Source organism: Tamandua tetradactyla, chromosome 3, assembly GCF_023851605.1.
Source record: "Tamandua tetradactyla isolate mTamTet1 chromosome 3, mTamTet1.pri, whole genome shotgun sequence".
NCBI lineage: Eukaryota > Metazoa > Chordata > Mammalia > Pilosa > Myrmecophagidae > Tamandua > Tamandua tetradactyla.
The window spans coordinates 176,378,517-176,391,888 of record NC_135329.1 but is presented as its reverse complement, the minus strand read 5'-3'; the positions used below and the strand labels follow the sequence as shown (position 1 = coordinate 176,391,888).

Below are 13,372 nucleotides of genomic sequence, written 5' to 3'. Positions count from 1 at the left end.
ATTTGTTTCTGCTCTAATCTTTGTTATTTCTTTCCTTTTGCTTGCTTTGGGGTTAGTTTGCTGTTCTTTCTCCAGTTCTTCCAAGTGGACAGTTAATTCCTGAATTTTTGCCCTTTCTTCTTTTCTGATATAGGCATTTAGGGCAATAAATTTCCCTCTTAGCACTGCCTTTGCTGCGTCCCATAGGTTTTGATATGTTGTGTTTTCATTTTCATTCGCCTTGAGATATTTACTAATTTCTCTTGTAATTTCTTCCTTGACCCACTGGTTATTTAAGAGTGTGTTGTTGAGCCCTCCACGTATTTGTGAATTTTCTGACACTCTGCCTATTATCAATTTCCAACTTCATTCCTTTATGATCCGAGAAAGTGTTGTGTATGATTTCAATCTTTTTAAATTTGTTGAGACTTGCTTTGTGACCCAGCATATGGTCTATCTTTTAGAATGATATAAATAAAAAAAAAAAATTTTTTTATGTTTGGCTTTTCTAAATGTTGTAGATCCTCTGTTGTATAAATTACCCATCCCTGAATGAGTCCAGTGCTCAAGGACTTTGGCAAGGGATAGGAAGCAGTCCAGGTTTCCTGGATTGCTCTGAAAGGAAAGTGAGATCTGCCTTTCCCCTGTCCTGGTTCCTGTTTTCTGTGTTGGGCTTAGTCTACTTAGCCTTGCTTTGGAAAGAAATCCTAGAAATTAGATACTTTGGGCTGGGGAGAAGCAAATATTCTCCCAAAATCCTCTTTAAAAGTTCAAAGTAACCTAGGCTGTTTGATTTTTAGATTGTCTTTTCTGCACTGAAGGGTTGGTTGGGCTTGCCCAAGCGGCAAGTAATGGAGAAGTGAGTACAAAAAGTTAAAAATGTTAACTAAAATGTAACCACAGAAGTGGCTGTTATTAACCAGTCATGTGAAAATAAATAATTTATTTCCTTTTTTCTGACTTCAGATCATTTATCTTCAAAATGAGAGAATTGTCAGTTTAGTGTTTCTCTAATTTGGCTGCTTTTCAGAACCACCTGGAAAGCTTTTTAAAATGTTTTAAATTTTTAAATGTCCATCCTGAGATCTTAACCCAGACCCACTGAATCAGAATCTATAAGGGCCTTGTGTTTTCAGTAAGCTCTTCAGATGATTGAGCTCTGTGATCTCTGAAATAGCTTTCTGTGACACCAATGTAAGCTCCATAGTTGAGATTACATCTACAATAATAATGTTAAGTATTATTAGAAAAAGGAAATTTGTAATCTTGACATTGGAAAGTATTCAAGTAATGAGTAACCTGAGCTACTATAAGATCCTTAGGTTATTTCATAATCCTCATCATCATTATTTGTTACAGAAAATTTGGGCACTGTAACTACAGTCCAGCTGTTGCAGGAAGTGGCAAGCCGTTTCAGCAAGTTGTGCTATCTAATTGGTCAACATGGAACCTCACTGAGCAGCTTCCTTCATGGAATAAAGGAAGCCAGGAGTTTGGTCATTCTGAAGCATGCAAGTCTCTTCTTGGATAGTTATACAGAGCAAGTATCCAGTCGCATGTCATGTTCAATCTCTGCAGGGTTATTCTGCCAAGGAGTACAGCTCCTTAATCAGAAGAGACTAGATTAGGGAAAGTGATATAAGGTAATAGAAATTGCAAAGCAGTATTTTAATATTAAATCAATATTGTTTTGCATTTTTAAATTTAGTTTTCCCTAAGGGCAAAAATAAAAGGTTTTAAAATAATAATTTACACATTTCCTTCTATATTCTAGTAAAACGATTGCTATTTTACTTACTTTGCATAAAATGTGCTAGAAAAAGTCTGGTTTTTTAGAGAATGGTTTTGTTTACTTCAGTAAATTGTACTCAAATTTGAGGAAATAAGTAACTCTAAACAAATTATTTTAAGACCAACTGCTGATTATAAATATGGAGCTTTTCTGCTGTCTGCTCTCTATTGTTATGTAAATGGAGGGTTTAAAGACCAAACTACTTAAAATATATATATATATTGTCTTAATAGAACCTAGGATAGTTATCCGGAGTTCATTCATGTTTTTCAAGTAAGAAATCTCAAGTGTATTTGAAAATTTAACTCGAAATAGTCCTCACTTTTTCTTAATTTGTATTTTGACATTTTAATGCCAGCCATAATTTAAGTATTATTTTAATTTGTATTAGGATTTGCTTTTGATCTGAAGTATAGGTTTTATTCTTTATTCATTCATGTATCATCCATCTAATAAATACTGACTAAGGGTCTGCTAAGTGCCAGCCTGCAGTCACAGTATGGAGCTGATGAAAAGTACCTGCCTCAGGCAATTTATGTTCTGTCAGCATTTAATTTAGGTTATTTATAACATAAGTAATGTATGTTTTTATTGAAAACCATTAAAAGAAAGGTACTCAACAAGATACTTTAAATAGCCCGTAATCCCACCAACCAGGAAAAACCAAATAACCATTGTTAATTATCTTCTCATATCTCTTTTCAGACTCATGCAGATATATGGTTTGCTTATTTATATATATATTTAAATGTATGTGATTTTAATCCTAAGTAATTGAGCATATTTGAAGTTATTATCTGAGAGGTAATAAGCTGATTTGAATCTTTTTACCCATCATCTTTCAGAAATGAGAAATAAAAATAATTTGAAACTAATTTACTTTTTTTTTTTCGCATGGGCAGGCACTGGAAATTGAACCTGGGTCTCCGGTATGGCAGGCGAAAATTCTGCCTGCTAAGCTGCCGTTGTACCACCTTAATTTACTTTTTTTAAAACTAGATTTCATTATTGTTTATATGAAGGTTTCAGTTTTTATTGATATAATTTCCCCTTTTTTGACTCGCATTCACCTGATAATCTTTGTTTTACTTCTTTTTCTTCTTTTTTACTTCAGGCCTTTTGCTTGAAGATGCTTTTATTTTGTACTTGGGCTATTTTTAATAGAATTATCCCTTTTACTTGCAAAACATACTTTCTCGCTCAAAGTAATTTGATTTCATTTGCCTGCCCAGGAATATGGAAAATGTATGTCCCTCAAAGCAGTATATTAATATTTATTCTGTAGCAGTAGATTAGTATTAATCAACATTGATTTATTTTAAGTCAACACTGCCTCACTCAAACTCTTTCAGTCTGTTTTCTTAACTTTCTCTATTGTTCATTTGTGGAGACTTAATTGGGAAACCTGAAATGAAAATTGGAGAAAATTTACATTAAAAATCTAATAATTCCAATCATATTTTCTCAAGTTTGATAATCAAATTACCAAGTAAAATCTAAGTAATTTTAGTATTTTCTGCATAGTTTTTAGGTGTTTTTTGTAGATTTTCAATTGTAATATCATCTTCACTAAGGTGGTTCTCCCCCTGGTTTTTGTGATTATCACATGACCTGCTTTTCTCATAAATTCCTAACAATTCATGAATGTTGAAATCACAAAAGTTATGAAACTTTGTGGTGAGATATGAGATACTAAGAATCTGTTCCAGGTACTTCTTTGAAAAATCAGAAGAACAAATTTAGGTTCTAAACTAATATACATGTGTCTTTTGCTTTTGTTTTTCTTTTTCTTTTTTTGCTCAAGGTATTGCACATCTATAACAAATTTCCTGGTTATGGGAGGATTCCAGCTTCTCGCTAAGCCTGCCACGTAAGCAAATATGTACCTTCCAGTTATCAATATAACAACCAAAGTTCTGTATTTTTGAGTGCCCAGGGAAAGCTTTGACTTTGGGGTCACTTTACCAAATTAATCAAAATGTAAGTTTTTTTTCACTAGCTTTTATAAAGGACAGGTGCTATAGGTCCTTGCTTATTTTCAGTAGTGTGATATTGAAAAAGAACTCAAGAGGTACAAGAGCTACTTCTAATTTTTAACCCTGTGACTTTGGATAAATCTCTTCATCTCACTATGCCTAATTTTTTTTCATCTGAAAAATGGGAATACTCTCTCCCTTTTTGTTAAGAATAAATAATGTATTGGTGGTACATTGAAAAGTACAAACTGTTTTACAAACATGAAGTATTTGTATTTATCTTCTGGATAAATAATAAATATAAAAAAACCCTTTAGTTAAGGTCAGAATTTGGAAGTCTATAGTTTCTCGACAAGTATTGACCTAGCAACGAAGTTAGGTTTTAAAAAAATGCAGATATATTTTAGCAATAATATATTTCAAATATGTAGTCACTGTTTTTTTTTAACATTTTTTATTGTGCAATATGACATATACAAAAAAGCAATAACTTTCATTTTAACAAGTAGTTAGTAGAACAACTGCAAAGTATGGGATGGGTTTCAGGTTCTGACTTCTTCATGTTGGAAACGGGTGTTGACATAGGGTGGGTAGGGGGATGCAACTGGTTGGTGCTCTTGAAGAGGCTGGTGGTTCTGGGTTTCAGGGTTTATTTTGCCTGAAAGATAACCATCAGGAGGTTTTAGGTTTCTTAGTGAGTGTAACTTGTAGAGTCTCAGAGCCCTGGGTTTTCCTTAGGGTTTACAGGAATACCGTTGGTTGGCATACCATGGCAGGTAGCAATATCTAGCTGAAGCTTGCATGCATAAGAGTAACCTCCAGAATAGCCTCTCAACTCAATTTGAAATCTCTTAGCACTGATAACCTTACTTGGTTATATTTCTTTTCCCCCTTTTGGCCAGGTAGTAATTGTTGATTCCAAGGTGCCAAGGCCAGGCTCAGCCCTCAGAGTCATGTCCCATGTTGTCAGGGAGACTTACACCCCTGGATGTAACGTCCCACATAGGGAGGAGGATAATGATTTTACTTGCAGAGTTGGTCTTGGAGAGAGAGAGAGAGGCCACATCTGAGCAACAAAAGAGATTCTCTGGAAGTAAATCTTAGGCATAATTATAGGTAGGTGTAGCTTCTCCATTACAGAAATAAGTTTAATAATAGCAAGCCTTGAGATCAAGGGCTTGGCCCATTAACTTGGAAGTCCCTAATGGTTAAGAGAATATCGGGGATTTCCTGGATGGGAAAGTTTAATAGTTCCATGTATTTTCTTCAGTCCTTCAAGGGGCTTTGCCAATACTTTTTTTTTTTAATGTTTTTGATCTTCATGATCAAAAATCAAAATTTTTGATTTTCTGTGTTGACTTCTGGCATTTGATTATCTTGATAAGGTTGTTTTGAAAGTTGATTTCCCTTGCTCATCTAAGATTTTGCAGTTGCTTCAGTTTGCACTGAATGTCTCCTTTTGCACTTGATTTGTCAGTAATTTCCAACCAAACCAATGCTGATACTTCATACAGGAGGTATAACTCTAGTTGATGTTTAAAAGCTAGGCAGAAAAGTAGTTTTCTAGTCTGCACTTTTCATGTCTTCCCAGCAGATGGCACTCTTGGGCCACCTCTTCCCCTCAGACCACCTCTCTCTAACTGTATCAGCCTGCTGTGGACCCAAACAGGTGCAAATTCAGTCAAGGCTGCTGATCTTGGTGCGAGTTGAAAGTGCCAACTCCAGGGCTGGGGAGTGAGCTATGTGCACCTTGACAGGAAATCTACTTGTGGGCATGATGGGTCTGGTGGTCCCTAGGCTCCTGTGTGGAAAAACATTGGGTTGTGGAACTGAGTATTTCAACTCTCCCTACCCATACCCAACCTGGGAATGTATGGCAGTGTGACATGGCTGGCTTCCTCCTCCCTGCCTCTCCACTGGTGCACTCTGTGAATACTCTGGGCCTCCATGGAGAAAGGATAGAAGTATCAGGACCCAGGGAGTTTCTTCAGTTGGCCAGTTGTCAGATCACCTCTGTTCTACATCCCTGCTCCTCCTGAACGCAAGGTCCCCCAGTCTGTCAAAACTAGGCGTCCACAGCAGCCTGTCTCAGGGGTCAAGGGTAGGTACTGCGTACTGGCAGCAAGGTCTCTGTGCATAGGTAAACCGAGTTTGCTGCCTCCCAGGTTCCCCATGGAAGCTCCCGGCTGCAAAGCTAAGGAAAGATCTCCCAAGCTAGATGTGGAGGTCGGCAGGAGTGCCAGAGTTAACCGCTCCTTCAGCACCTGCTCCTGCCTGCGCGTTGCAGCCCACCCCAGTTGCAGTCACAACTGAGTAAACTCACCCTATCCTCTCAATCATAATTTCCCTGTTTTTTCATCCAGGTCCTCCCTATATAATGTAGAAGTCCCTCTCTGGTCACTCGTACCCAGGAACCAATGTCCTGGGCATTTTTCTGCCACTTCATTAGTTATTCCACAGAATACAGGTGAACTCAACCTATCCTTTTCCGCCATCTTCACACTCAGATTTGACAGATGTTAATGTTTCACCATTTTTGCTTTTGATCTTATATCTTTTTGAAGGGGTAATGAGCATTTTTATCTCATTTCTTATTTTAAGTGGAATACTCTTTTTTTTTTACATGGGTGGGCACCGGGAATCGAACCCGGGTCCTCGGGCATGGCAGGCAAGCACTTTTACCTGCTGAGCCACCGTGGCCCACCCTGGAATACTCTTTTTAACATATCACCATTTAGAATGATTTCCCTAAAGGTTTGTTCCTTATAGGATTAACAAGTTCCCTTCCATTTAAAAAAAAACTGAACAGGAATTAATTACTAACTATTAAGTAACCTTGAATCGTAAGAGAATTTCAATCATCATTATACATTAGTTTTTTTAATGTGTTGCTGGGTTCAATTTGCTAATTGTTAAATTTTTGCATCTGTCTGAATATGAAAATTTTTATATCTCCTGAACTTACCTAATTTTTTTTCTTATTTTGATCATTCCATTCTACATATATAATCAGTAATTCACAATATCATCACATAGTTGCATATTCATCATCATGATCATTTCTTGGAACATTTGCATCTATTCAGAAAAAGAAATAAAATGAAAACAGAAAAAAATTTATGCATATCATACCCCTTACCCCTTCCTTTCATTGATCACTAGCATTTCAAACTAAATTTATTTTAACATTTGTTCCCCCTATTATTTATTTTTATTCCATATGTTCTACTCATCTGTTGACAAGGTAGATAAAAGGAGCATCAGACACAAGGTTTTCACAATCACATAGTCACATTGTAAAAGCTATATCATTATACAATCGTCTTCAAGAAACATGGCTACTGGAACACAGCTCTACATTTTCAGGCAGTTCCCTCCAACCTCTCCATTACATCTTGAATAACAAGGTGATATCTACTTAATGTATAATAATAACCTCCAGGATAACCTCTCAGCTCTGTTTGGAATCTCTTAGCCATTGACACTTGTCTCATTTCCCTCTTCCCCCTTTTGGTCGAGAAGGTTTTCTCAATCCCTTGATGCTGAGTCTCAGCTCATTCTAGGATTTCTGTCCCATGTTGCCAGGAAGGTCCACACCCCTGGAAGTCATGTCCCACGTAGGCAGGGGCAGGTTGGTGAGTTTGCTTGTTGTGTTGGCTGGAGAGAGAACACATCTGAGCAACAAAAGAGGTTCTCTTGGGGATGACCTTAAGCCTAATTTTATGAACTTACCTAATTTTGATAATAAGATTATACTAGCAAATATAAAATAAATTGGGAAGCTTTCCCTTTTTTTCTGTTTTGTCAAGCAATTTGTATGAGTAGGAATTATCTATGCTTTGAAGATTCGATAGAATTTATCAGTAAAAATGTCTGCCTTCCTTAGAGACATTTCCTTTAAGTAGTTTTTTAACTCCTGATTCAGTACCTTTAATAATTAGGTCTGATCAAGCCTTTATCTCTTATGTTTTAGGTTATTTACATTTTTTCTGGAAAATTGTATCTTCCATCCTTGTTTTCAGATTTATTGACATATTGTTGTAAGATGTTTTCACCTGTATGTCCTGTTTATCTTTCCTGTTATATTTCATTTAGTGCTTGTACTTTTTTTAAACATCTTTTATTGTGAAATACATCATATATACAAAAAGGTAATAAATTTCGAAGTACATTGTAACAAGTAGTTTTAGAACAGATTTCAGAGTTTGGCATGGATTACAGTTCCACAATTTTAGGTTTTTCCTTCTAGCTGCTCCAAGACAGTGGAGACTAAAAGAAATATCAATATAATGATACAGTAGTCATACTCATTTGTTAAATCCTATCTTCTCTGTTATAACTCTTCCTCCTCCTTTGATCCTTCTCCCAATTTTTAGGGGTTTGGGGCTATGCCCATTCTAACTTTTTCATGTTGGAAAGGGGTGTTGACAATATGGGAAGGGGTGTTGACAATATGGGATGGGGGATGGAACTAAGCTGATGTTCTGGAGAGGCTGGTCCCTCTGGGTGTCAGGACTTATCTGGCCTAGGAACCCAACTGAAGGTTGTAGGTTTCTGGAAAGTAATCTTAGTGCAGGAGAACTTTGTAGAATCTCAGATAGAGCCCTAGGTATTCTTTAGGGTATATAGGAATGATTTGGGTTGGGATTTGGCAAATCATGATAAAGAGCAATATGTAGCTGAAGCTAACATAAGAGTAGCCTCCAGAGGTGCCTCTCTACTCCATTTGAACTCTGTCAGCCACTGATACTTTGTTTCATTGTATGTCTTTCCCCCCTTTTGGTCAGAAAGGCATTGTTAATCCCAGGGCCAGATTCATCCATAGAAGTCAGGTCCCATGTTGCCAGGGAGACTTTCACCCCTGGGTGTCAGGTCCCACATAGTGGGGAGGGTAATGATTTTACTTGCAGAGTTAGGCTTAGAGAGAGAGAGAGGCCACATGTGAGCAAAAAAAGAGGTTTTCTGGAAGTAACTCGGAGGCATACCTGTAGGTAGGCAGAACTCCAACTCCATTGCATAAATAAGCTTCACAGGAACAAGGCTCAAGATCAAGGGCTTAGCCTATTGACTTGGGAACCCCTAATGTTTGAGACAGTATCAGGGATTTCACCAGTGGTAAAGTTTTAGCAGTTCTATATTTAACTATCTGCCCAGCATACTCTGAAATATAGCCAGGTATTACATTAAGCTATACAAACCTACAAGCCTTCATTCCCATTCTTGGTTCCATGTGTTTGGGTTGTTTAAATGAGCTATTGAGACAGATTGAGTTAGATTATGTGCCACAGAAAATTCTGGGTTTTTTTTTTTAGCTTTTAAATTTATAATATAGCATATATACAGAGCAAGGAAAGAAAAAAGCAATAATTTTCAAAGCACTGTTCAACAAGTAGTTACAAGACAGATCCCAGAATTTGTCATGGGCTACCATACCATCATCTCAGATATTTCCTTCTAGCCTACTCCAGGATATAAGAGGCTAGAAGGAATAAATACTTTTTTTATCGTCACAATTGACATTTTTGTGAAAAAGCAACATATATATATACAAAAAAGCAATGCATTTCAAAACACAGTGCCACAGTTTTGTTGTAGAATATATTTCAGAGTTTGGCATGGGTTATAATTCCACAATTTTAGGTTTTTATTTCTAACTGCTCTAAGATACTGGAGACTATAAGATATCAATTTAATGATTCAGCAATCATATTTGTTTGTTAAACCCTACCTTTTCTGTATAACTCCAACATCACCTTTGATCTTTCTGTCCTACTCTTTAGGAGTTTTGGGTTATGGCCGTTCTAACTTTTTCACATTGGAAGGGCCTGTCAGTAATTTGGGGTAGGGAGATGAAACTAGCTGATGTTCTGGAGAGGCTGGTTCCTCTAGGTTTCAGGATTTATCTGGTCCAGGGACCCATCTTGAGGTTGTAGGTTTCTGGAAAGTTGTTCTAGTGCATGGAATCTTTGTGGAATCTTATATATTGCCCTAGGTGTTCTTTAAGAGTGGCTGGAATGGTTTTGGTTGAAGTTTGGCAAGTTATGACAGGTAGCAATGTCTAAGTGAAACTTGAGTAAGAGCGACCTCCGGAGTAGCCTCTTGACTCTATTTGAACTCACTATCACTGATACTTTATTAGTTATACTTCTTTTCCCCTTTTTGGTCAGGATGAAATTGTTGATCCCATGGTGTCAGGGCTGCACTCATCCCTGGGAGTCATCTCCCACACCGCCAGGGAGACTTTCACCCCTGGATGTCATGTCCCACGTAGGGAGTAGGGCAATGATTTCATTTACACAGTTGGGCTTAGAGAGAGTGAGGCCACATCTGAGCAACAAAAGAGGTCCTCCAGAAGTAACTCTTAGGCATGCCTATAGGTAGGCTAAGCTTCTCTGCTACATGTATAAGCTTCACAAGCATAAGCCTCAAGGATCAAGGGGTTGTCCTATTGATTTGGGTGTCCCTAATGTTTGACACAGTATTGAGGATTCCATGATAGTAAAGCTTAACAGTTCCATATTTTTTCTCCCATCACTCAAAAGACTTTGCCAATACTTTTTTATTATCTGCTCAATATATTCTAGGATGTATCCAGGCATTACATTAAGCTGTACAGGATTAAAGTTCCTCATTATTATTCTGGCCTCCCTGTGTTTCAGTTGTTCAACTGAGCAGTGCAGACAGGTTGAGTTAGATTATGTGATACAGAAATTTAGGTTCTGGACAAAATAAACCTTTCTTCCTTTGGTCTCAAAGAGTAGGTGCAGTTCTAAAATATAGACAATTTCTTCCTTACCGCTGTGTGCTGGTTTGAAATGATGTATGTACCCTCAAAAAAGCCGTGTTTTATCCTAATCCCATTTTGTAAAAGCAACTGTTTCTTCTAATCCCTATTCAGTATTGTATGTTTGAAACTGTAATTAGATTATCTCCTTGGAGCTGTGACTCAGGGAGTCACATCTCGATGTGATCTTTTTTTTCTTTTATTAATTTTTAAATTAAATATATATATAACAACAAACACAAACATTCTTATGATCATTCTGTTCTACATATATAATCAGTAACTCACAATATCACATAAGTTGCATATTCATCATCACGATCATTTCTTAGAGCATTTGCTTCAATTCAGAAAGAGAAATAAAAAGACAACAGAAAAAAATTCATACATACTGTTCTAGTTTGCTAGTTGCCAGAATGCAACACACCAGAGATGGATTGGCTTTTAATAAAAGGGGATTTATTTTGTTTGTTCTTCAGAGGAAAGGCAGCTAACCTTCCACTGAGGTTCTTTCTTATGTGGGAAGGCACAGGATGGTCTCTGCTGGCCTTCTCTCCAGGCCTTTGGGTTCCAATCAACTTTCCCCGGGGTGATTTCTTTCTACATCCCCAAAGGCCTGGGCTGAGCTGTGAGTGCTGAGATGAGGAATGCCAAGCTGCTTGGGCTGTGCTACGTTGACCTCTCTTATTTATGCACCAGCCAATTAAGTCAAACGTTCTTCATTGCAGCAGGCACGCCTCCTAGCCAACTGCAGATGTAAATCAGCAACAGATGAAGTTCATGTACCATTGGCTCATATCCACAGTAACAGAACTAGCTGCCTTCACCTGGCCAAGTTGACAACTGGATCTAACTACCACACATACCATACCCCATACCCTTACCACTCCCTTTCATTGATCACTAGCATTTCAATCTAAATTTATTTTAACATTGTTCCCCCTATTATTTATTTTTATTCCATGTGTTTTACTCTTCTGTTGATAAGGTAGATAAAAGGAGCATCAGACACAAGGTTTTCACAATCACACAGTCACACTGTAAAAGCTATATCATTATACAGTCATCTTCAAGAAACAGCTACTGGAACACAGCCCTATGTTTACAGGCAGTTCCCTCCAGCCTCTCCATTACATCTTGACTAACAAGGTGATATCTATTTAATGTGTAAGAATAACCTCCAGGATTACTTCTTGACTCTGTTTGGAAACTCTCAGCCATTAACACTTAATGTTGTTTCATTTCCCTCTTCCCCCTTTTGGTCAAGAAGGTTTTCTCAATCCATTGATGCTGAGTCTCAGCTCATTCTAGGATTTCTGTCCCATGTTGCCAGGAAGGCCCACACCCCTGGGAGTCATGTCCCACGTAGACAGGGGGAGGGTGGTGAGTTTGCTTGTTGTGTTGTCTGGAGAGAGAGGCCACATCTGAAAAACAAAAAAGGTTCTTTTGGGGGTGACTCTTTGGCCTAATTTTAAGTAGGCTTGACCTATCCTTCGTGGGGTTAAGTTTCATATGAACAAACCCCAAGGTTGGGGGCTCAGCCTATTGCTTTGGTTGTCTCCACTGCTTCTGAGAATTTGATGTGATCTTGAGTGATCAAGAGTTGTTAAAATGGATTAGGTGGAGACATGTCTCCACCCATTTGGGTGAGTCTTGATTAGTTTACTGGAATCTTATAAAAAAGGAAACATTTTGGAGAAAGCTAGAGATTCAGAGAGAGGAGAGAAGAACAATGTAGCCACGAGAAGCAAAGAGTCCAGTAACCAGCAACCTTTGGAGCTGAAGAAGGAAAACGCCTCCCAGGGAGCTTCATGAAACAGGAAGCCAGAAGAGAAAGTTAGCAGATGATGCCGTGTTCACCATGTGCCTTTCCAGATAAGAGAGAAACCCTGAACTTCATTGGCCTTCTTGAACCAAGGTATCTTTCCCTGGATGCCTTTGATTGGACATTTTTATAGACTCGCTTTAATTGGGACATTTTCTCAGCCTTAGAACTGTAAACTAGCAACTTTAAGTTCTCCCTTTTAAAAGCCATTCTGGCAGCTAGTAAACTAGAACACCCTGTGTTCTGAATTACCTTAATCAGAACCTGATTGGCTTCATTCTTATCTCTAAATACCAGGTTATACATATATAAAACAGCCCCTCAAAATCCAGAAATAATAATTACCACTCCAGACTAAATGTCTCCTGTGAGCGCTTACAATCTAGGCCCCTGTTTTCTTATAAGTGTTTTCTATAGGACACCATACAATAATTGTTCTTTTGTTTCTGGCTTATTTTGCCTCACCAGATGTCCCACAGGTTCATTCACATCATTGCATGCCTGACGACTTTGTTCCTTTTTGTAGCAGCACAATATTTAATCATATGTATACACCATCACTCACCAATCTGCTTCTCAGTCAGTGCATCCTTCAGCACCTGCATTCATTAGGCATCATGTATAATGTCCAAAGTCCACAGTCCATCAGCACTCGCAATTTTAGATAATTACATTGTTCCCAGAGAAAGATAACCAATAAACACATCCTCTCCAAATAATAGGAAATCTGATCCTCCCTTAACTCTTGTTCCTACCTCCATTATTTACCCCTACTGTTGATGTTTTCCTCTTAAACAGTGCCCATAGCATGCAATAGCAGTTTTCCCCCATACCTTGGACTTAAACACACTTTGCCCACGAATCATACCTTAAAGTAGTTCTTGCAAGAACTTATTTATATTTTTAGTGTTAATCAGTGGAACACATAGGTTTATACAACTCATTTCAATCATTTTCACCTTCAATATGGTAATATTACATATGGACCCATTAGAGAACCACCTTCCCTTCTATCT

The 13,372-nt window shown here is 37.7% G+C and overlaps 1 protein-coding gene across 7 annotated transcripts in view; it reads left to right on the top strand.

Moving 5' to 3' along the window:
• ALS2 (alsin Rho guanine nucleotide exchange factor ALS2) overlaps positions 1 to 13,372 on the top strand; it is a 116,453-nt gene that overhangs the window by 45,083 nt on the left and 57,998 nt on the right. For 6 of the 7 annotated variants that reach the window (XM_077154716.1, XM_077154719.1, XM_077154714.1 and 3 more), the window contains 2 exons: positions 1,339 to 1,519; positions 3,576 to 3,641. In XM_077154716.1, coding sequence (XP_077010831.1) covers positions 1,339 to 1,519; positions 3,576 to 3,641 — 247 coding nt within the window. Of the gene's footprint in view, positions 1 to 1,338; positions 1,623 to 3,575; positions 3,642 to 13,372 lie in introns of those variants that run through there. The other variant, XM_077154720.1, reaches the window with a different exon arrangement.